Genomic DNA, 24,796 nt, shown 5'->3' on the forward strand with positions numbered 1-24,796 from the left:
AGAGCAATTTGGAACTATGCCCAAAGGGCTATAAAATGTGCATGCCCTTTGACCCAGCAATACCACTTTGAGGGCTGTATCCCAAAGAGATCATAAAAATGAAAAAAAAGACCCACATGTACAAAAATATTTATAGCAACTCTTTTTTTTTTGTGGTAGCCAAGAATAGGAAATTGAGGAGATACCCATCGATTGGGGAATGACTGAACAAGTTGTTGTATATGAATGTAATGGAATACTACTGTGCTTTAAGAAATGTTGAGCAGGTGGACTTCAGAAAAGCCTGGAAAGACTTATGTGAACTAATGCTGAGTGAAATGAGCAGAACCAGAAGAATATTGTACACAGTAATAGCCACAATATGATGTCTGACCTTGATAGACTTAGATCTTCTCAGCAATACAAGGATCTAAGACAACTCCAAAAGACTCATGATGGAAAATGCTATCCACATCCAGAGAAAGAACTATAGTTTCTGTTTGTTTTTTTTTTAAGGCAATTGGGGTTAAGTGACTTGCCCAGGGTCACACAGCTAGTAAGTTTCAAATGTTTTGTCTGAGGCTGGATTTGAACACAGGTCCTCCTGACTTCAGGGCTGGAACTCTATCCAATGTGCCACCTAGCTGCCCTGAGAACTATAGATTCTGAATGCAGATTAAACTATGCTATTTGCTCTCTCTCTCTCTCTCTCTCTTTCTCTCTCTCCATCTCTATCTCTTTCTCCATCTCTCTCTATCTCATTTTGTTTCTTCTTCATTGTAGTTCCTCCCATTCATTCTAATTCTTCTTTCCAACATGCCTGTTGTAAAAATATGTTTAATATTCTTATTAGAATAAGAATATATATGTAGAGCCTACATCAGATTGCATGCCACCTTGGGGAGGGGAAGGGAAGGGAGGCAGAGAAAATTTAAAACTCAAAAGCTTATGGAAGTGAATGCTGAAACTAAAAATAAATTAATTTTAAAATAAAAAAGTTACAAATATCATCTTCCCATGTAGGAATGAAACAGTTTAACCTTATTGAATCTCTTATATGTTCTCTTTCCTTTTTATCTTTCCATGGTTCTCTTTAATCTTGGTTTTGAAAATCAAATGTTCTCTTCAGCTCTAGTCTTTTCATAAGGAATACTTGAGAGTCTTGTATTTCATTAAATATCCATTTTTCCTCTGAAGTATTACACTCAGTTTTGCTGCATAGGTGGTTCTTGGTTGTAATCCTAGCTCCTTTGCCCTCGAGAATATTATATTCCAAGCCCTCTAATCCTTTAATGTAGGAGAAGCTAAATCCTATGTAATCCTGACTCTGGCCCTACAATATTTGAATTGTTTCTTTCTGACTGCTTGCAATATTTTCTCTTTGACTGGGAGTTCTGGAATTTGGCTATAGTATTCCTGGAATGTTTTCATTTTGGGATTTATTTCAGGATGTGATTAGTGAATTCTTTCAATTTCTATTTTACCCTCTGGTTTCAGGATACCATAGCTATTTTCCTTGATAATTTCTTGAAAGATGATGTCCATCTTCTTTTTTTGATCATAGCTTTCAGGTAGTCCAATAATTCTTAAATTCCACAAATCCTTAAATTCTTACATCTGTTTTCCAGGTCAGTTGTTTTTCAAATGAAATATTTCATATTTTCTTCTAATTTTTCACATATTATATATATATACATATATACATACATACATATGTGTATATATATATATATACATATATATATATTTCTTGATGTCTTGTAAGGTCATTAGCTTCCACTTGCCCCTTCTAATTTTCAAAGAATTATTTTCTTAAGTGAGTATTTGTACATCCTTTTCCATTGGGTCATTTCTACTTTTTAAGGACTTGTTTTTTTCAGTGAATTTTTGTGCATCTATTTCTATTTTTGTACTTTCTTTACCAAGCTGTTGACTCTTTTTTTCCCATGATTCTCTTGCATCACTCTAATTTATTTCCCCAATTTTTCTTCTACTTCTCACAAATTTTTTAAATCCTTTTTGTGCTCTTCCAGGATTCTTTTTTTTTTTTTTTGCCAGAAACCAATTCACATTTTTCTTTGAGGCCTTGCATGCAGGCATTTTGATTTTATTGTCATGTTCTCAATTTGTGTTATGATCTTCCCTGTCACCACAGTAACTTTCTATGGTCAGGTTCTTTTTTTATTTTTGTTTTGTTTTTTGCTTTTTGGTGAGGCAATCGGGTTTAAGTGACTTGCCCAGGGTCACACAGCTAGTAAGTGTCATGTGTCTGAGACTGGATTTGAACTCACATCCTCCTGACTCCAAGGCCAGAGTTCTATCTACTATGCCACCTAGCTGCCCCCCTTTTTAAAATTTTTTATTCAATTTTCTAGCCTGTTTCATGACTTTTGAAGTTGGACTCTGTTCCTCAGATGGAGAGGAACTGTCCCAAGCTTCTCACACTGGGAGAGCAGGGCCTCACCACTGGCCTGCTGTGCTGTGTGTTCAGGGTCTCTTAGTTGGCCTGCTGTGCTGTGAGGGCTGCTCACCTAGCCTGCTCTACCTTGAGTGCAGGGCCACTTGGCTGAACCTGAACTGTGCCTGTGTTTGAGGTCTAGCCACTGGCTTGTTGGGGTACAGCCTGCTTCTGACTTGCCAGGACAGTTCTTGCACTGGCCTGTGCTCCTTTTTTACCCAGGTGAGACAGACCTTTCTTGCTGACTTTCTTTTTTTTTTTAATTTTTATTTATTTATTTTGGGGGGGGGGTTGGGCAATGGGGTGAAATGACTTGCCCAAGGTCACACAGCTAGTAAGTGTTATGTGTCTGATTGTTATATGAACTCAGGTCCTCCTGAATCCGCAGTCAGTGCTCTACCCACTGTGCCATCTAGCTGCCCCCTCTTGCTGACTTTCTAAGTTGTCCTGGCTGGAAATATTTTTCATTCTGTCCTTTTGTTGATTATGTAGTCCAGAATTCATTCTGAGGTCTCATTTCATAATTGTTTGGAGGTGAATTTGGGAGAGTTTGGGCAATTCCCTGCCTTACTCTGCCATCTTGGCTCTGCCCCCAAAAGAAAAGATGCCATGTATTTTTCCCGACTGTCCGATATGCCCAGAATTCTTACCCTTTTGATCTCTGTCTCCCAGTTTCCTTCAAAATCTCACTTTCCCAAACTCCCTTAATGCTAGTAGCACCTTCCTTCTGTTGATTTTTTTCACAATTTATTCTGTATATATCTTGTTTGTACATAGTTATTTATATACATCTCCATTAGACTGTGAGCATTTTGAGAGCATAGACAGTCATTTGCTTTTCTTTCTATTCCTAGAACTTAGCATAGTGCCCAACATATAAATATTTAATAAATGCTTGTTAACTATTACAAAGCAGATATTTCTGTCATGATAAGGAGCTGACCAGTGACTCAGTCAATCAACAAATATTCCTTAATACTAATTGCTGGGGCTTCAAAAACGCAAAACTAGTTTTTATCTTCAAAAAGATGACAATCTAATGAGAGAGAAAACATTGTCATAACTGATGGTTTGACAGACTCCAAAAAGTATTTAAGTATAAGTTGTAGCCATTGTTCACACATGAAGAACGTTGCCACCGATAGGTTGATATAAATTTGATTTCCATTAAAACAGATTCCCTCTATCTCCAGGGTTGGGCAATTTAATGACCTCTCCTAAGCATTAAACAATGTAGAAATGTAGAAAGCAAAATATTAGTTGGTTAGCTGTTGGGATACAAAGAAAAAGTGAAGATGTTCCTGCCCTCCAAGGAGTTAACATGTCACTGGAAGGTTATGTTATGTGTGTTTCAATTAGTACAGTTGTTCAAAATGGTGGCAGCTAGGTGGTGTAGTGAATAGAATGCTAGGCCTGGAGTCAGGAAGACTTCTCTTTCTGTTTTCAAATTTGGCCTCAGACACTTAATAGCTGTGTGACCTTGGGGGAGTCACTTCACCCTGTTTGCCTCAGTTTCCTCATCTGTGAAATGAGCTGTAGAAGGAAATGGCAAACCATTCCAGTACCTTTGCCAAGAAAACCCCCAAAAATGGTCACGAAAAGTGAGACGTGACTGAAAATGACTGAACAACAGTGGATTAAAAATAGCATATGAGGAATGTGGAGAATAGTGACATCTGGAGAGATCAGAGAAAACTTTACAAAGTAGAGAAAAAGCATCTGAGCCATCTTAAAGGTAGTTAAGAATTCTGAAAGGCAGAAACGAGGAGGAAATTAATTCCCAGCATAGGAGAGAGATTATGTGAGGGCATCTAGATGGAAGGGAGAGTGTCAGAGAACAGCCAGACACTTTGGCTGCAACTCATGAAAGGGAATACTTTGAAATTAGTTTAGAAAGAGAGCTACAAACCAGCAAGGTAGGCCTTTACATGCTGAACTAAGGAATTTGTATCTTACCCTATGGGTAAGAGAGAAATGTTGAAGAGTTAATTTTTTTTGTTTGTGTTTTTTTTTTTATTAGCACGAAGTGACATGATTGTATCTGTGTTTTTAAAATATTATTTTAGTACATGTTTGGAAGACAGGTTGGATTGGATAGTAGATGCAGGCAGGAACTATAAGCAAGCAGAGTGATTAAGAGACCTTATAGTAGTGGAGAGAAGGGGACTGATGCAGGAGATTTTGTGGAGATAGAAAGGATAGGATTTGCCAAATGATTGGATAGTGAGATTGCTGATAGACATGTATAGTCTGTATGTGTGCTCTTAAGCATAGCCTGGGGATCATGGTCCAGAATCCTTGTCCTGATGGGAAGGGAAATCACTGGTAGGAATTCTTCCCCATGGTTACCTGGCCCACATTTTATCCCTACTTATGAACCTGAGGGAGAAGAAACATTTAAGTATGACTGCAAAGTTACAAATGACCCACCTGGGTGATTAAGAGGATGGTGGTACCATTAAAAGAAACTGGGAAGTTGGGAATAGGAAAGGGGAACAGAGTGAGTTCCATTTTGAACATATTACCTTGGAGATGCCCCCCTCTCTGTGTCCCCCTCTCTCTCTCCCTCTCCCTCTTCTCTCTCTTCCTCTCCCCTACATATGTATATGGATGCATATGTATATACATATGCATCCATATATAACATGCAACAGGCAGTGGACAATGAAGTGTGGTTAGACTTTAGGACACAGACTAGGAGCAAGCAGACAGATTTGGGTGCTATCTCCAAAATGAGATAGTTTATATTACCATGTTTTTATGATTGGGCTCCATTGATGAATGAGTATATATGGAAAGCACAGAGAGAATCAGACTATCTTCCTCATACCAGCTCCCTTTTTGCTAGTACAAAGCCACACTCCATCCCCTGACTCCAGAGAACTTTTTTGATTATCTCTATTTCCCTGAGGACTGGAGCCCTCATGTCTTGTATCCTCCAACACAATCCACTGCTTTGAAGGCTTCAAACTTAATCCTGATAAATTCAGGGCCAGGAATGATTCTTTATTTGGAAAGCATGTTTTATGCTCATGTGGTTATGGGAGCCCTTACCAAGTGTCATTCACTTGCATTTCTGATGTTCAGAAGTCTACAGAAGAAGTCAAGGAAGAAGCATATTACCAGCATCCTGTTCACTTAGAAATAACAATAAAAACATACACGCACACACACACACACACATCCTTGCCTCCATAAAGATGTCAAACAACTGAGGCTGAGAATATGATTCATTTTGGAAGAGTGACAAAAAAAAAGATAAGTAAGATGTCAAAGAAAAGAAGGCATTTTCTGTTATCCCATTGAGGGGGTGGGGTAGGGAGAGGACTTTCCCCATTTCCTTGGGCAACCTCCTTCCCTCTGAGTGCCAGTGATTTAAATTCATACACAAAGATTTTGTTTGAAAAAGCCTCCTTTTCTTCATGGTCAGTCTCCCCCTCTCCCCAGCTCTCCCCTCTCAAACCTTTGTCAATGAACAAAGAAAGCACTTGTCTCACACAGTGAGTAAGGAGAGGATTGGTGTGGGTTTGAGTGTTCATTCAGACTCTGCTTGGGGGTTCCCTGCAAGTGAAATCTTTAGAAGTCACTAACTGGGATGCCTTTGCTTGGGATAGGGGGTGGGAACAGAACTCTGAAAAACCTTTTTGAAACTTAGAGAATTGTGGGGTGGAAATTGTTCCTTTTGGACTTCCTAATAGGCAGCACAGAGAATAAACACACAGGAAGTCATTTTGCTTCTTTGTGAACTTCACGTTAACATGGAATTTGTTAACTGAAAAGTCCTTTAGATGCTGAGAAAAATGTACACACACACACACACACACACACACACACACACACACATATACCAGCAAGGCTCATTTCCATACAGTATGGCTGATTCAGCAGAGAGTTTTGCTGGGACTAGAATGAATTGAGCAGGGCTCTTCCCTAGGCACCATCATGGTGGTCTTATGAGGTCTTATTCTCAAGAAGGAAAGGCTCCTACAGTTCCTCCCCAAGGCAACAAATAGCAGTGTGCGTTGAACTGATGCTGTCCCTCAAGGCACAGGTGCAACTGACCTATGGGGCTTCTGGAGAATGAGGTATCTCACCTCCTGGCAATGGGGTTGTTCTGGGTAAGATCACAGTACCCCAACACCTGTTATCAGGTTGTCTTGTGTACTGTGGTTTAGTGGACTTAGGGTCAGGAAGACCTGAGTTCAAATCTTGCCTTAGGCAATTACTAGCTATGTCACACAAGGCAAATTACGTCTCTGTGCCTCATTTTTCTCATCTGCGAGAAGAAAGGATTGTATTTGATGGCCTGTAAGACCTCCTCCAGCTCTGCATTTTTGATCCTATGGTCTTAGCATCATTGTGTTATTTGCCCTCTCCCCTAAGACTGTCCTTAATACCTTAATGTTCCCCTCAACCTCAACTGAATTGGAGGGGAAAGTGAGGCTGGTGACTTTGCATAGCCCTCCCTCACTTGAATCCAATCATGGCATCACCTCCCTTATGTCATGGTCCTCTTCAAGAAGGAAGTACAAACAACAATAACAGCCAAACATAGTTTGAACTAATTCTGGTTCTGTTGAAACCAATGGTGTTGATGATTCTATTCAGCAAATATTTCTTAAGCATCTATTGTTATGTGAGGCTCTGTACTAATGGCTAGGGGTATAAAAAAAAAACAAACCATAATGCTCTTGCCCTAAAAAGGCCTACATTCTACTGAATCTGTGTGTGTTTGGGGCAGGGGAGGGGACTACAGCATGTAAATAGATATTTAAAAAGCTATTTTATTATGTTCTTTAGCAAAATATTGTGAAAACTTGCCCTAACCTTGGTTGAAATAAGATCTCATATATGAAAGCACTCTGCAAGAAACTAAAGTCCATCCATTGCAAGTAATTTCTGTTGTTGTGGTTATTGTTATAATTATTATTTCTGGCAGGACATTTTCCAGATTGATGTTGTTTTATATTAACATTGGCAATGCGTATAATCAAATCACAGACATAGCGTTGTGGGCTCCCAGTAGAATGTCTGGCTGATTGTGTGGGACCTGCCCAGGCCACCCAGTTCTCCTTGTTTTCCCAAGTTGGTTTATCTTTCTTTTTGCTTAACCTTGTGCTGTCATTGATTCCTTCATCTCGACAGGTGACGTCATCATTCACTTAGTTTCACAGATGGGAAACCTTAGAGTTACCTTTGACTCTCCATAATGGTGCATATCCATTTGGTCACCAGTTTTGTTAATTCTACCCAAGCAGTATGCCTCACATCTGTTCCCATTTCTCTCTTCCCACTACTTCTGTACCAGAAGAGATCCTCATTACCAACAACTTAGATTATTGCAATTGGCTTCTACAAGATACTTTTACCTCTCTGCGATCTACCTTTCATACTGGAAACAGAATGATCTTTCTTATGCATGTCTAGTCATATCATATTCCTTTGCTCAAAAATTTTCAGTGATTCCCTATTGCTTCTTTAGTAAAGTTCATAGAAACTACAGAAAACCCATTCTTTTTTTTTTCCTTAGGCAATTGGGGTTAAGTGACTTGCTTAACACACAGCTAGTAAGTGTCAAGTGTCTGAAACTGGATTTGAACTCAAGTCCACCTGACTTCAGGGCCAGTGCTCTATCCACTGCACCACCTAGTTGCCCCTAGAAAATCCATTCTTAAACTTATTGATAGATATAAATTTTGTAAGGAAGCATTAAAATTATGCAATATATCTTTACAAGTTGCTAAGATTTAGCACCCACAAAATACCCAGAAAGGCACAATCAATACATCATTAAAGAGATGATTGGTGATGAGCTAGAAAGGTGGGGTGGATTTGCAAAGAAAAGATCATGCCAGAGAGGATTATGGGAAGATGGCAGAGTAGTTCAGAAAATTCTAAGCCCCTCCAGATTTTCCCAACAAAATAAATAAAATAGCACCCCAGGGAGAACGTAGAGTGTTAAAAATAAATGAGTAGAGGCAGAAAAGCTATCCTCCTGGGACAACTATAGAAGATCTGAAGAAAAATCCAACAGGAGGTTTGGTCCCTGTGAAGAGTAAACACCTCCAGGCTAGGTCCACTTAAACTACAGGCAAGCCCTGAGGGTAGCTGGGTTGGAAGGCTGCCTAAGCCCCAGCCAGAGGAACTTTTACCTCAGGACAGTGAGGGGAGTTCAGTATCTGAGCTGGGGAAGATAGAGGGAATCTTTGCTGTTGCAGAGACATGACCAGGGACAAGAAGGAACCAGCACACACCCAGTGAGTGCAGAAGCAGTGGGGAGGGAACACCACTGGCTGTGGGCACTTACAGGAAGCTTGAGGTCTTAGTTTTGGTTCCAGGCCAGAGGGGAGAACAGCTGGAGGATCTGAGGCCAGATCCCCCACACCCTAGGACTAGAGGTGATTACAAAAACTAAGCTGCTACAAATAAAAAAAAAAAATGAAAAGGCAAAGGAGAAAGAATCCAACCATACAGAGTTACTATGGGAATAGAGAAGACAGAGGTTCTTCTTCAGAGGAGGATACTGAAGCAAAGAAACCTCTTCTATCCCAAAGAGTAACATTAAATGGTCACCTACCCAAAATGAATTCGTAGAACTCAAAAAAACTTTAAAAATCAAATGAGAGAGATTGAGGAAAAACTTTAAAAAAAAGAACAATCCAAGAAAAACAAGAAGATTATAAAAAGAAAGTCAACCAATTAGAGAAGGAGATCCAGAATCTTAAGGAAGAAAATGACTCCTTGAAAATTAGAATTGGACAAGGGGAAGCCAGTGAAGTTATAAGAGATCAAGAAATAATAAAATAAAACATAAAGGATGAAAAAATAGAAGAGAATGTAAAATATCTCATAAGAAAAAGAACTGATCTGGAGAACAGATCAAGAAGAGAAAACATAAGAATAATCAGACTACCTGAAAGCTATGATCAAAAACAGAAAGAATCTTAGTACAATAATACAAGAAATAATTAAAGAAAATTGTCCTGAAGTATTAAAACAAGAGGGGAAAGTAGAAATAGAAAAAAAAAATCCATTGATCACCACCTAAAGGAGATCCTACGAGGAAAACCCACAGGAATCTTGTAGTCAATTTCCAAAACCCACAGCTCAATGATAAACTATTATGAGCATCAAGAAAAAAAAATTTAAATATGGTAGTGCCACAATTAGAATCACACAAGACCTAGCAGTGGTGACATTAAAAGACCACAGGTCTTGGAACACTATATATCAAAGAGCAAAAGAACTAGGGTTCTGGCTAAAAATATACCCAGAAAAGCTAAGTATAATCCTGAATAAAAAAAAAGAAATTAAATTAATTGTCAGATTTTCAGGATTTTGTTTAAAAAAAAAGACCTGAACTTAATAGAAGATTTGACATACAAGAGCCAAGAGAAATATAAGGTACATACCAAAGACTAAATACAAAGGACCCAATAAAGACAGGCTGTTTACCTTTTATGTATATAAAATGTATGTCTAAGATTGTTATTAGTAATTGGGTGGTTCATAAGAAAGATTGGGGTAGATTTGAGTGTGATATGATTTTTTAAGATAAAACTGTTTAGGAACAGCTAAAAAGTAATTATCTTATACAAATGAGATGTGAGAGGAAGAAGTGACACAGATTAGATGAGACAGGAAGGCTGGTAGTTCTGGAAACCTACTTTCATCAGGAATGGGCTCAAGGGAGGACAATACATATATATATATATATACACATATATACATACATACATACATACATACATGTATAATATATATAAGAGTATAAAAGTCTTTTACATTCAGAAATAAAAGAATAAGGGGATAGGGAGGAGGGAGAGGATAAGGGAAGGATCTTCAGAGGGGAGGGTGAGGGAATAGGTCAAAGGTGGGGTTATAGAAGGATGTTTAGATTAATGGAAAAGGGAGGATAAGGGAGGGATCCTTGGAGGGAGGGTAAGTTAAGTATTAGGAGGACAAGGAAGCAGGTAGAAGTAAAGTACAGGATTCAGGAAGGTTAGGAAATAAGAGATATGCACAAACAGAAAATAAAGATCAGGAGTAGAATTTGTTAGAGGAGAAGAAGCAGGGGTGGTAATCATGATCTTGAACAAAGTTAAGGCTAAAACAGATTTAGTCAAAAGAGAAAAGCGGAGAAACTATATTATGTGTCAGCCATATCTATCAATATTGTTTTGGATTATTTAAAACAATTGGACAGTATAAGGTGGGAATATTAAATGACAAGTTGGTGGGCTTGGAAAATATTGAAAGACTTGGGCTTATGAAGGAAGAGGTTATCCATCCTCAGAGAAACAGAGGATAATTAAGTATAGTACAGTCTTAGATAGATGCATATGAATGTATATGTCTATATATGACTATGATTATTGATAACTAAGCATATGTATATATAAGTAAGTATAGGTATGAATGGTTATATGCATGTATATGTTTATATATGTATGTATGTGTATATGCACATATGTGTATATAGATATGGATAAACATGTATGTACTTAATTGTAGCCTTTGGGGGCACAGGGAGAAACGGAGGAAAAAAAAACAAAGAAAAAAGCATGCAGCAGAGAACAAAAGAAAACTTACAAGGAACCAAAGAAAAGATGGACAGCTCTCAACACAATTCCTAGTATTTATTATATAGGCTATCTTGAAATGGAAATTTATTGTTATATATTTTGAATCCTCCTTCACATTCTGCTGTGCACATGGCAATGCTTTTTTATTTTGTATTATTGTAGTTTTTGTATTTGTTTCTTTTTTCTTTTGTATTTAAGTTCAAAATTTAAAAAAAAATTACAAATAAAAAAAAGATCATGCCAAACTAACCTCATTCCTTTTTTTTTTTTGGACAAGATCATTAAGTAAGATATGAGAAGAATGCTTAAAATATATTTAACCTAGAGTTTGCCAAAGTTTTTTTGAAGTTTCTCATACTATTCTTTGTTAGAGTATTTTTATTTTTAATGACAATATTTTATTATCCTTCAATTATATACAAAACAATTTTAACATTTTTTAAAATTTTGAATTCCCAATTATCTCAGTTCCTCCCTCTTATATCTCCCTCACTGAGAAGGCAAACAATTTAATATAGGTTATAAGTGTGGAGTCATGAAAAAAAAAAATTCCACGTTAGTCATGTTGTAAAATATGACCAAAAACCTCCCCAAGAAAAATAAAGAAAAAGTATATTTCAATCTGCATTCAGATCCCGTCAGTTCTTTCTTTGAAGATGGATAGTATTTTCTATCATAAGTCTTGGAATTGTCTTGGACCATTGTATTGCTGAGAATTGCTAAGTCATTCACAGTTGATCATCATATAATATTATTATTGTTTAAAATGTTCTCCTGGTTCTACTAATTTCACTTTGCATAAGTACATGCAAGTCTTTCCAGGTTTTTCTGAAACCTACCTGTTTGTCATATGATTGTCCATCACAATTATATATAACTACTTATTCAGCCATTCCCCAGTTGATGGGCATCCCCTCAATTTCCAATTCTTTGCCACCACAAAAAGAGCTGTTAGAAATATTTTTAAGCATATAGGTCCTTTTCCTTTTTTGAAAAAAATCTCTTTGGGATATGGAACTAGTACTGGTATTGCTTGGTCAAAGGGTATGCATGGTTTTATATCGCTTCAGGCATAGTTTCAAATTGCTCTACAGAATGTTTGAATCACTTTACAACTTCATCAACAGTTCATTAGTGTCTCAGTTTTCCCACATCTACTCCACCATATGTCATTTTCCTTTTCTGTCATATTAGCCAATTTGATAGGCATGGGGTGGTAGCTCAGAGTTATTTTATTTTTTGAGTATAGATATTTATTGAGGGTAACACAACACACCTCTGACACTTAAGGGAGACTCTGATCAAGGGAGACCCTAGCTTAAGGCAACCCTTCCCCAAGGGAGGGGGGCCCCAAAGAGAGAGGGGGATACCCCCAAGGGAGAAGGGGATGCCCTAAGGAAGAGAGAGGGGATGCCTGATTAAATGAGATGCCCTCCAAGTAAGGAAAATGCCCACTAGCCAGGAGAGGCTAGGGATTCAGAGATGTTTTAATTTGCATTTCTTTCATCAATAATGTTTTTGAACATGTTTTCACATGCTTATAGATAGCTTTGATTACTTTGTCTGAAAATTGTCATTCATATCCTTCGACCATTTATCAATTGAGGAATGGCTCTCATTTTTTATAAATTTGATTCAGTTCTCAATACAGTTTAGGAATGAGATCTTTATCAGAGAAACTTGATGTAATGTTTTTTTGCAGTTATGATTACTGTTATTTCCCTCCATCCTATTTTCCTCATTTATCCTACTCTCTCTCCTTCCACCCTGTACATCCTCAAAAGTGTTTTACTTCTGCCTTTTACTTTCTCCAATCCACCCTTCTATCATCTCCCCTTTTTCTTATTCCCTTCCCTTTTCTTCCTATTTTTCTGTAGGGTTAAATAGATTTCTATATCAATTGAATGTGTATGTTATTCCCTCTTTGAGACAATTCTGATGAGAGTAAGTTTTATGTGCTCCCTCCTTCCCCTATCTTCTTTTCTACTATAAAAGTTTTTTTCCCACCTCTTTTAGTGAGATAATTTAACCCATTCTACTGCTCCCTTTCCCCTTCTCCCAGTGCATTTCTTTTTCTCACTCTTTATTTCTTTTTTTTTTAGTTAATCATCCCATGGTATTCAACTCATACTCATGCCCTCTGTTTATGTATACTCCTTCTAACTGCCCTAGTAGTGAGAATGTTTTTTAGGAGTTACAAGTATCATTTTCCCAATGTAGGAATAAAAACAGTTTCACCTTATTTAAAACCTTATGATTTCTCCTTCCTGTTTACCTTTTTATGCTTCTCTTGAATTCTGTGTTTAAAAGTCAAAATTTCTATTCAGCTCTGGTCTTTTTATCAGGAATGCTTGAAAGTCTTGTATTTCATTGAATATCCATTTTTTCCCTGAAGGATTATGCACAATTTTATTGGGTAGATGATTCATCATTATAATCCTAGCTCTTTTGCCTTCCAGAATATCATATTCCAAGCCCTCTGATACTTTAATGTAGAAGCTGCTAAATCTTGTGTTATTCTGACTGTGGCCCCATGATATTTGAATTGTTTCTTTCTGGATGCTTGCAATATTTTCTACTTGACCTGAAAACTTTGGAATTTGGCTATAATATTCCTGGGTGTTTTCATTTTGGGATCTCTTTCAGGAGATGATTGGTGGAGACTTTCAATTTCAGTTTTACCTTCCGGGTGTAGAATATCAGGGCAGTTTTCTGATGATGATGATGCTGTGTAGGCTTTTTTTTTTTGTTGGTCATGGATTTCAGGTAGCCCAATAATTTTTAAATGATCTCTCCTAGATTTATTTTCCAGGTCAGTTGTTTTTCCAATGAGATACTTCACATTTTATTTTATTTTTATTCTTCTGATTTTGTTTTATTGTTTCCTGATGTCTCATGAAGTTATTAGCTTCCACTTGCCCAATTCTAATTTTTAAGGAATTATTTTCTTCAGTGAGCTTTTGTATCTTCTTTTCCATTTGGACAATTCTACTTTTTAAGGAATTTTTTTATTCAGTGAATTTTTGTACCTCTTTTTTTTTCCATTTGGACAATTCTTCTTTTTAAGGAATTTTTCTCTTCAGTGAATTTATGTATATCTTTTTTTTTCATTTTTCCAATTCCGCTTTTCAAGGCATTCTTCCCATAATTGAATTTTTGTACTTTTACTACTTGGAATATTTTGTTGTTGTTGTTTTTTTTTATAAGATGTTATTTTCTTTAGTATTTTTGTGTCTCCTTTACCAAGGTGTTGACTTTTTTCATGATTGTCTTTCATCACTCTCATTTCTCTTCCCATTTTTCCTCTACCTATCTTCTTTTATTTTTAAAATCCTTTTTGAGCTCCTCTATGACCTGAGACCAATTCATATTTTCCTTTGAGGCTTTATATGTAGCAGTTTTGTTTTCTTCTGAGTGTGTGTTTTAATCTTCCTTTTCACCATATTACCTTTTTGTAGTCAGAATTTTTTCTCTTGTTTGCTCATTTTCTGAGCCTTTTTATTTATTTTTAACTCTATGCTAAAGTGGTGCTCTGCTTCTGGAGTGGAGGGTGCATTTTCCCAAGCTTCAGGGTTTTTGTGCAGATGTTTTCAGAGCTAGTTTGGGGAGCCTCTAAGCTTTCAGTTCTTCCAAGGTGATATGATCTAAGGAGGATTGTGTTTACTACTTTTCTGGCCTGTGCTCTGGTCTCTGAGTGTTCACAAGCACTCATTATTGCTCTACAACTATGATCAGGGTCCCTGATCCCCTGTGGTTAAAAGCGCTGATATGCTAGTGCTCCTCCTCACCCCAGGACTGCCACCCATATTTCTGTATGGCAATGTGACAGAGCCATGGTCCCAGTGCCAGCAAGGGGACCTGTGTAGTCTCCTTCTGAACAGTTGTCTAACCCCCTTAATATCTGTGGGCTGACGGCTCTGGAAGCAGACTCCAAAGGCCTGCTCCTAGTTTGCTGGGGTATGGTCTGCACTGATGTGGCCTGCACTGGGCTGCGTTCTGCTCTCACCCTGGTGTGATAGACCTTTCCTGTTGACTTTCTAAGTTATCTTGACCTGGAAAATTGTTTCACCTCATCCTTTTGTGGGTTTTACCACTCTAGAATTTGTTCTGAGACATTATTTTAAAGGCATTTGCAGGGACATTTAAGAGAGATCAGGGGCGTGCCTGCTTTTTCTTCACTATCTTGGCTCCACCTCTCTTCTTATAGCATTCTTATGAAGAAGATAGAGAGGTTAAGGATTGAACAATAAAATAATTAAGAGGATTTCAAAACTAGTTAGATGGCTAGATTCAAAAAGTCATTGCTTATAGTTCAGTATTAATCATGGCAGGAGTAGCCAAGCACCCCATGGATCTGTGCACTGGTTAGCATTTTTATCAATGATTTGAACAAAGCCATAGGTAGAATGATTGCCACATGTGCAGGTAACATGAAACTGGGAAAGATGGCAAACTCACTGAGTCAGGATCCAAAAGAATCTTGAGAGGCTAGAACTGTGGGCTGATATTCTTCTGATTGGAATAAAATATAATTCAGGGGGAACAAATGTAAAATCTTGAGCTCTGGTACAAACAGCTTTGCAAGTACAAAATGAAGGCTTGGGGAGACAGCATTTTTTTCCTGGGGATCTTAGTCAGCTGCAAGCTCAATATGAGTTAACAGTGTAGTACAGTATTCAAAAAAGTGAGTACTGTCTTAGGATACATTAAATAAAATGCGTAATTTCTGGGAGTATCCCTCATTAGACTTATGGAGAATCTAATGTTCAATTTAGGGAATCATGGTTTGATTTTGGGAGAGTATCCAGAGGAGGGTAATGAGGATGGGGGAGAGTCTTAAGGCTATATTATATGACAGTGGGTTGAAGGAACTAGGGAGAAAAGGAAGAGGAAGCTAAGGAGAAGAGAGCTGTATTTAAATATTTGAAGGGCTCTTACTAGAAACACAAATTAGATTTGTTCTGTCTGACCCATGATGTCAGAACTAGGAGAATTAGACGGGAATAGAAAAGAAGTCAGTTGAGACCTAATGTCAGTAAAAATTTCCTATTGATGAGAGCTGTCCAAAAATTTAGTGGACTATCGAGAATGGTTATGAGTTTCTCCTCCTTGGAGATCTTCAAGCACAGGTCAGATGACTCTGATATTAAACTCCCAATTTCCTTGAATTTAACTAATTTATTTACTTTGAATTAATTCATTTACTATTTAAACATTATTGTCTCCTTGTGTAAGTGTCTGTGCCCTGAAAATTGGGGCTATTTCATTCATTGTATTTATATACCAAGGTCCTAGTTCAATTTCTGGTATATTGTTGATTGATTGATTGATCTTCTAGTGGAGATGGTAATATTAATTGTTCCTTGAGGTCCCTTCCAACTCTCAAATTTTGTGATTCTATGATATGACAAGAATTATACACCAGAGATTTGTGATTCTTCAAAAACTAACACAAAACAAATCATTATTCTATAAATACAAATGTCACAACATCCCTGAGAATCTAAAGGAATCCAAACCATGTGGGAAAAGAAAGAAGCTCACATCATCCCTGTTATCCTGTTTACTGTGGGACTTGTTCTTATGATGGTTTCAGTGTGTCTTCAGAAGATAAGCCTGCAGCCCAAAACTTACATTCAGTTATATAAATTCAGTCATATTAATTACCTGCATAGGAGTGTGCTGAACAGTACACAAAAGAGTAATAGCAAAATAGCAACTTGTCCTGGTACCATTTCTGAGTTCCATTGAACATAAAGATGAAAAGACATTACTAGCAACAACAATACAGAGGCAGAGTGGCACAATAGAGAACTGGTCTCAGAACCAGGAAGAACTGGGTTCAAGTCCTCCTTCTGACATAAATAGCTATGTGACTATGGGAAGTTGCTTACCTTCTTAGTGCGCTAGAATAGGGATTCTTAAACTTTTTCCACTCATGACCCCTTTTCACATTTCAGCAGCCTTCATGGGCGTTGCATGACCCGAGGGCATGTGAGGTACAAAGTGCACATGATTTGTGTTCAGAGAACCAAAGCTGCAGTGAAGTTGTGTGATGTAACATGGGCAAATGCTGATTTTTAATTAATTTTGGGTTGTTGCACATTCAGAAACCTTTTGCTGTTGCCAAATTTTTCATGACCTCATATGAGGTTGCAACCCACAGTTTAAGAAGCACTGCATTCTAGAAAACTCTCTAAGACAATAAGTTGCAGAAAAGGTGGAGATCGACATTGACAGAAGGAATTATCTCCCCTGGGAGTTCTCTATACTAATGAAATCACAGGTTCAATCCTTATTGATAATGATGATTTCAGTGTACCTGTAAAAGATGAACTCATAAGCCAATACTTTTATTCAACTAAAAAATGGCAACCACTAATGAAATAATCTGCAAAATTTCGATGCAAAAGAGTAATATCAGTATAGTGCCTTGTCCCTGGACTGACTTTAAACAGGATAAAAATAATTATTTTCTATAACAATAATAGCAGCAGCTGATATTTATGTAACCCATTCAGATATCCAGAGTACTTTATATTAATTCATTTGATCCTCACTGTAACATGTGATGTAGAAGCTACAATTACCCCCTCCTTTTTTTTTTTAACAAATGAAGAAACTGGATAGGACAGCTCCTGATTTGTCTGGGCTCCCACAATTAGTAGGTCCCTATGGTAAAGTTCAAATTCAGATCTTCCTAATTCCGAATCCAGTGCTCTAGTCAGGACACTGGGCTGTTAATTGACTTGGAATTTTACAAATGTTTTCAATTTTTCTTTGAAAAAAAAATAACCTATTCCCAGGTAGAGTTCAAGAGAATAAAAACAAACCTGTTTGGCATAGTTTAGATGACTAAAGTGACAACAGAAACATGATTATGGAATGTATAGAAGCAAAGAAAGCCATATAGTAGTGAGTTAGAATGTAGCTGTTGTGTCTATCAACCATAATTAATTGTAAGCATGAGATCCATTAATTTTAGTACATTAGCATACCCAAATGATACAGCTGTCAGGGAGAAGCATTGCTATTCTATTTCAGTGAGTATTTCTAATAATTTCCATCTTCTAAGAAATATATGTTCCTTCAGACTATTAGCCTTTAGTATATGTTCATATTAAGGTTATCCATAAAATATCTTTAATATTCTCAATTTTCACTCCTCTCTTGGGGTTGCTGGAGCATATTTCTTCCCCTACTTGATTCTTTAGCAAAATCCAGTTGTCCATCATGTGAAAAAGGTTATTTCTTCTTTTCTCTGAAAAACCTGGCCATTTGTACCCTGAAGATATTGTATCTCTTTCACCCTTATTTCTCTTTTTTTTCTTCATCCCATTTTTTGTCACTCTACTATCTTCTGTTCCCTTCTTCCATTTTTAATTTACATTTCAAGATTCTGGCTAGACAGGACCCAGTAGATATTCCCATTAAAACTCAGGAAATATGTAATGAGTAAGAGAACTTGTTTTCTTTCATTTCCACCTTGTTCACTAGGTGGTTCTCCTCCTCCTCCTCCTCCTCCTCCTCCTCCTCCTCCTCCTCTTCCTGCTGTCTTGTTTTTATTTTTTATTCCCAATGTCTGGCACAAAACCTCAGCCTGACCTGTAATACATACTTACTAAATCTTTTGTAAGTGAAATAAAATACTCCTGGATGATGGAGTCACTTTCCCCCCTTAATTTCCATAGGATACTCAAACTATATCCTAATATTAGCTATTCTCAAGATGTTCAATACCTCCAAATCTAACCTAATGGATCAACACCCACCCACCCCACTCTTCCCAATAACAATGGCATCAACACATTTTCTCCCTTATCGAGTTGTTGGGACACAGCCTTATAAAAAAAAGAATTTGTTTGGAGTGTTATCATCCTATTTGAGTAAACAGTTCTTTTCCCAGGAGACACTGACAAGTGCTTTCTTCTAAAACAGTATCAATCTGTGCTGCAGACATTGAAGAAAAAAGAAACGGAGGAAGTCTTCTCAATCTTAGCCATTCCACTGTGCTCCTTTATGCTTACTTAGGCAAACAATATCCAAAGGAATTTAGGCTCTAATCATAGCAATTTATGACTGGTCCTTCTCAGCCCTGCTTTTCAATAATGACGGTGGTGGTGGTGGTGAGGGTGATGGTACTGCTGCCACTGATGATGATGATGGTGGTGATAGCAGTGATGATGATCATGAGAGCTAGCATTTACAAACCATTTTAAGATTTGGAAATGACTTTACATATCTTATCTTTTTTGATCCTCAAAACCACCCTTTGATGAAGGTGCTATTATTATTTCCATTTTACAGAAACAGTAGAAAGAAAGAAAACAGGGGGTGATATTTCCAGGGAAGGAGTGGGTAACATGGTACATTGGACCTTCTTCAGATTTCTGCTGATTTCTTTAAGAAGAGAAGAAATGGATTTGGACAATTCAAAGTCTCCATTTCCAGGAGAGCAGCCAGATCCTGCCAGGCTAGTGTTCTGTTCCTTAATCTCATCCTCTCCAACTCTCCCATTTTTTGGGTTATTGCGTTCCAGTGAAAGCAATAGTCAATTTCCACAAAGGGTACAGGAAAGGAAGAACATTCCTATAATTGAAAATGTCACCTTTACAGGCATCACTAAACCACATCTCGTTTTTAGATGATGAAATTTTTTTGCAATGAGAGAAAACTGTTTGCAATACTATCCATTTCAATTAGTCCTGGTGCTTTGTGATCCTGTCTCACTTCAAACAGAAAAAAAGATGGTAGGACGAGCCTTTGATCCTCTCTTTTTGCCCAGTGAGCCTTCCACCTTTGTTAACAGATTCCTAGGGAGGATGACCATACATGGAACAAGGTAGCCAGGTGGTACAGTGGATAGAGGGATTTACTAGAGATCTGGAAGGCCTGGATTTCAATCCTGCTTCTGACACTTAACTGTGTAGGTGAGTCACTGAACTTTTCTCAGACCCAGTTTCTTCCTCTATTAAATGAGCATAAAAAACAGCACCTATATCCTAGGGTTGTTGTGAGGCTCAAATGAGGTAACGTATATAAAATACTTGACAACCAACAAACTTGAGTAAAATACAAATGCTAACTATTGTCAGGGCAATTCATGTTGCTCAGTACAGCTGGCCTGCACTTGACTAGAGTTCTTTTTACATGCCATTTCTTTCTTCTTGATAGTCTAGCTCCACGGTGAGAACGTACCAAAACAGTAAATCCAGAGTGACCATGAGTCCCGGCTTCAGCTCCCAGTGGAACAGCAGCCAACCAGCTTGGAACAGCTATACCTTTCCAAGAGCAAGCTTGCACTACCAGTCCCACGCCAGCTACACCTACTGTGCTGGACACCCCGCCGTAAGTCACTGACCTTTGTGATGTGTATTCATGGTGTGTGCACGTGTGTGTGAGCGCGTGTGTGAGTGCATGTGTGTGTGTGTGTGTGTGCATACTTGGAATTGTTCCTTCAGAAGGAGTGGAACATTCGAGATTGGCATCTAGCCGTTCAGGGGATCCCTCCCCTCCCATCCATTATCTCAAAGTCAAGAGGATGCTAAATTCAATGTTCTCAGGACAAACATTTCCATTTTTTTTCTTTTCTTAAAGGAAAAGGCTTAAATGTTTAAATGAAATGACCTCTCTGAAAAGTGTCTGGCTTCCAATTTGAAACCATTGCGGCAAAGGTGCAGAAGGGATGGCCTGGGAGGGGAAGGTCAGGAATGGAAGGTGGCTGCAGAATTACCTGTTTCTGGATTCACTCTCCTCTGGCCCTCCAGGCCACTGCTTAGTCAATGAGTAGATCACTTGTGTGTTTGTGGGGAGGGGCCTGAGAAATGGCACAGATGAGTCAGCTAGGTCTGGCAGTGATACCTGATATCACAGAAGACCGTCCTGATATTCATTTATTCATGGTCAATACCAAATGTGCCAGCCTTTCAGGACACGGGGAAGAGCTGCCCTTCATGGCTATTACTGCAAAGGGAAGCAGGTCAAACAGTGGAAGGCTTCACGTTGTAATTAGACAGTGGTGAAAGGTTCATGGTGGAGGGTTCTTAAGATGGTATTTAGTCATAGCAGAAACCTTGAGTACATATCATGGGGTGGCTGGTTCTGGTAGGTTCATGAGAGAGAGGCACTCATTAAGATGGCCTCTACAGGCACGTAGAGCAGTAGCTAGCTCTGTCTATGGCTCAGGCAACCAACAAATGGGTACCAGGCTCTGCTCTGTGCTAAATGGTAAGGAAACAAAACGTGCAAAAACAGTCCTCATCCTTAAGAAGGTTACATACTAGTGGAGAAGACAATAGGTGAGTGAGTAGATGCTATAGGTAGGTAGGTAGGTGGATAGATAGATATGGATGAATGTGTATGCATGTGTCTATATATGTGTGTAAATATCTCTATATGTAGAGAGATTCACATAATATACATGTACACATGTACATGCCTTATGCATATACATGCATGCATCTACACATACGCATGTATATTATAAACACACATATATCAACATGTGCATATGTGAGTATTATATACATGCATACATACATACACACATACAAACGTGTGTCTACACATACATAGCAGAGGGAAGGCGATCTCAAAGGGAAAGAACTAGAAGGGACCAGGAAAGGCCTCCAAAGTGGGTGGGACTTGAGGCCTGAAAGAAGGCGGCATAGCTCAAAGATGGACATGAGTGTGAAGAGCGTTCCAAGGAGGTGGGGCAGTTAGTCCAAGGGCATTGAGATGAGAGCTGAAGTAACGTATTTGAGGATTTGCCTAATGTAGGTGGATTATAGAATGTGTGGAGGAGAGTAAGGAAAGGTAGGAGGGGGCTGAGTTATGAAAAGCTTTAAACGGCAAAATTAGGAGTTTCTACTTGATCCCGTAGGTAATAGGGAGTCACTGAAGTTCACTGGGGAGAGTGGGGGTGACATGACCATACTTATGCTTTAGAAAAGTCACTTTTGTACCTGAGCGGAGGATGGATTGGAGTCAGGGAGACTAGTTAGAAGACTGTTGGAAGAGTCCAGATGAGAGGTGATATGTCCACAGGGAGGCAAAAATTTTCATTTGGGACACAAGTAAAGCACCACGGTCCTGACCTAGTTTTACCTGTGGGTGGAGGAAATGGCCCTTCAAAAATAAAGACCAGCAATATTCGTCAAGTCAGAATATACTATATGTTTCTCAAAGATTAAGTTCACAACCCTGTTTGAAGCAGTAATACAATGAAATAATTTGAAGTTCTTTTAATTAATGAAGAATCTTTTTTAAGCCATTCTAGTATATAAAAATGATCAGGTAATTGTTTGCTAAACCATCCTGTTTCTTTCCTTCTCTGAAGTCTGTTTTCTCTGAATTCCATTTGCTCAGTAGAGAAGGGATGAGGTTGGTGACCTTGCTTTGTGTTTATGAATACACCCTAAGGCAGCAGTTTTTACCCTGGGGTGCATGAACTTAAAAAAAAGATAAATGTATTTCAATAGAAAAAAATGATTTCTTCTGTGACCCCTATGCATTTTATTTTATGCATGTAAAACATGTTTTTTTCTGAAAAGAGGTCCGTAGGCATCACCATATTGCCAAAGGGGTTCATGACACATTAAAAGTTAAGAACTCCTGCCCCAAGGCTTCTCATGTTATCTAGTCATGGCTGCTGCTATTTTCACCCCTGTGCCATCCTTGTTCATTTCAATGTCAAAGGTAACCGAGTGATGACACACCAAATGAAAATCACCCCAACTGAATGTTATTAGAAATGCATATGTCGTATCTTAGAGTTGGATTTGAAGTTTTCTACAAAATCTATGACTTAAAAGCATTCACTTCTAAGAAACCGGGCTAATTATAGAATTTACAAACTGGGGATAATTACAGTCTGTCTAGCCAAGCTTAAATGATTTCATCCTCAAGGTAGATTCTTATTAAACATTTGTCCTTGTCATGGGCTTCAGTTCCACCTATTGGGACTCAACTCTAGCAGTAAAAAGGGAAACAAAAGTTAAGACCATGTTTTGTTTTTGTTTTTTTTTTAATGACCCTGAATGTTATTATTGCAGTTTCAGCATGCTTCCTGAAAAATAATATTTTTAAGGCTTGATTGTAATTTTCCCTCGACCTTTCTGGGCCTCAATGTCTTCATCCATAACTCTTACCTTTGAGGTCCCTCTCCACACTGATATCTATGATCTAGGATTCATAGAGAATTTTAGAATGCACTTGCATCTCTTTGAAATTAAGTAGCTGAAAGGAAGGAGGTGATGTGTCCAAGATCACATAGCCAGCCACTGGCAGAACTGAGAACAGACCCCAGGTTTCCTCAAAAACCTGGCTTTTTCACTCAGTAGGGCACACTTCTGAGAAATGGGGGCCATCAGAACAAATTGTGAGATCCTGCTTTTAAAGCTAGAAGAGATTTTGTGGTTGATGCTGTTGTTGTTCTGCTGTGTCTGACTCTCCATGACCCCATTTTGGGTTTGCTTCAGGCGGCAAAGATACTGGAGTGGTTTACCATTTCCTTCTCTACCTCATTTTACAGATGAAGAAACTGAGGCAAACAGGGTTAAGTGACTTGCTCAGGGTCACACAGCTAGTAAGTGTCTGAGGCCAGATTTGAACTCATGAAGTATGTCTTCCTGACTCCAGGTTCAGCACTCTATGCACTATGGCGCCACCCAGATGTCTGAGAAGAGACATTAGAGGTCATCTAGTCCCAGGGTTTCTAAGTTGGCGACTGTAGCGTCATGTCCTTACGTGCATAGCCAATCAGAGGATTGGAAGCTATATCCCAATGGTTTCCTAACTCTTTTGAAGGTGCTGCCTTTGTCATGAAGCCTGCCCTGATGCCTTCGTCTGCTAGTCCCTTCCCAAACTCCATTTTATTTCCTTGTCAGTGTTCAAGGTCTTACTCTGCCCAAAGTAGAATGAAGGCCCCCTCACAGAAGGAACTGTTTTTTGTTTGTTTGGTTTTTTTTGTTGTTTGTTTGTTTGTTTGTTTTTCCCTTGTACCCTTAGTTACCTGAAACAGTTCTTAGTAAATAGTAGGTGTAATAATAGTAATAATAATAATAATGATGCTTATTATCATATAGCTAACATTTATATAGCACTTACTATGTGCCAAGCACTGTGCAAAGCACTTTACAATTAATACTTCATGTGATCCTAAAAACAACCCTGGGAGGTGGGTTACTTTCATTATCCTTATTTTATTAAAGACCAGGAAACTGAGGCAGGCAGAGCATAAGTGACTTGCCCAGTCTCAAGTAGCTAGTAATGTCTGAGTTCAGATTTGAATTTGAGTCTTCCTGACTCCAGGCTTAGCAGTCTATCCCCTTGCATCACCGAATCAAATTGCTTATAAAAGACTGGTTTTTCAAGCCATGACTACTTTTAAAATATCCGGTTTGGTGCTCCCATCTCTCATTTTTTCTATGCTGACCTTTCTCTCCAAATATCTTATTTGAACTGGCTTGATGTCTACAATCTGGGTCATTTCACAGCAGCTGCCACAGTGAATAATTGCTTTGATTGATTGGTCAGTGTGTGTGTGTTCACAACATCCAACAGAACTCTTGACCAGTACGTTGGTCGAAGATGCTGCTGCTGAAGCAATGTAACAAGAAGGGTCCTGGGAAGGTTTCCCTGCTCCTAAATTTCTCCCATGATCTACATTGGCACCTGCATTTATTTTGTTCACTGCTCAATCAGAGTTCTTCCCTAATAATGCTCTGTGGCTTTGAATCATAATGCCCCACCATTTCAGAATTAAAAGAATATG

At 38.3% G+C, this 24,796-nt stretch overlaps 1 protein-coding gene across 5 annotated transcripts in view; it reads left to right on the forward strand.

The window, feature by feature from the left end:
- The window catches only part of RBMS3 (RNA binding motif single stranded interacting protein 3), a 1,414,112-nt gene that overhangs the window by 548,219 nt on the left and 841,097 nt on the right, over positions 1-24,796 (forward strand). For all 5 annotated transcript variants that reach the window (XM_027871985.1, XM_027871990.1, XM_027871986.1 and 2 more), the window contains one exon: positions 20,197-20,370. In XM_027871985.1, coding sequence (XP_027727786.1) covers positions 20,197-20,370 — 174 coding nt within the window. The remainder of the gene's footprint in view (positions 1-20,196; positions 20,371-24,796) is intronic.

The sequence above is a fragment of the Vombatus ursinus genome, unplaced genomic scaffold (assembly GCF_900497805.2).
Source record: "Vombatus ursinus unplaced genomic scaffold, bare-nosed wombat genome assembly UNPS02014799.1, whole genome shotgun sequence".
In the NCBI taxonomy this organism is placed as follows: Eukaryota; Metazoa; Chordata; class Mammalia; order Diprotodontia; family Vombatidae; genus Vombatus; species Vombatus ursinus.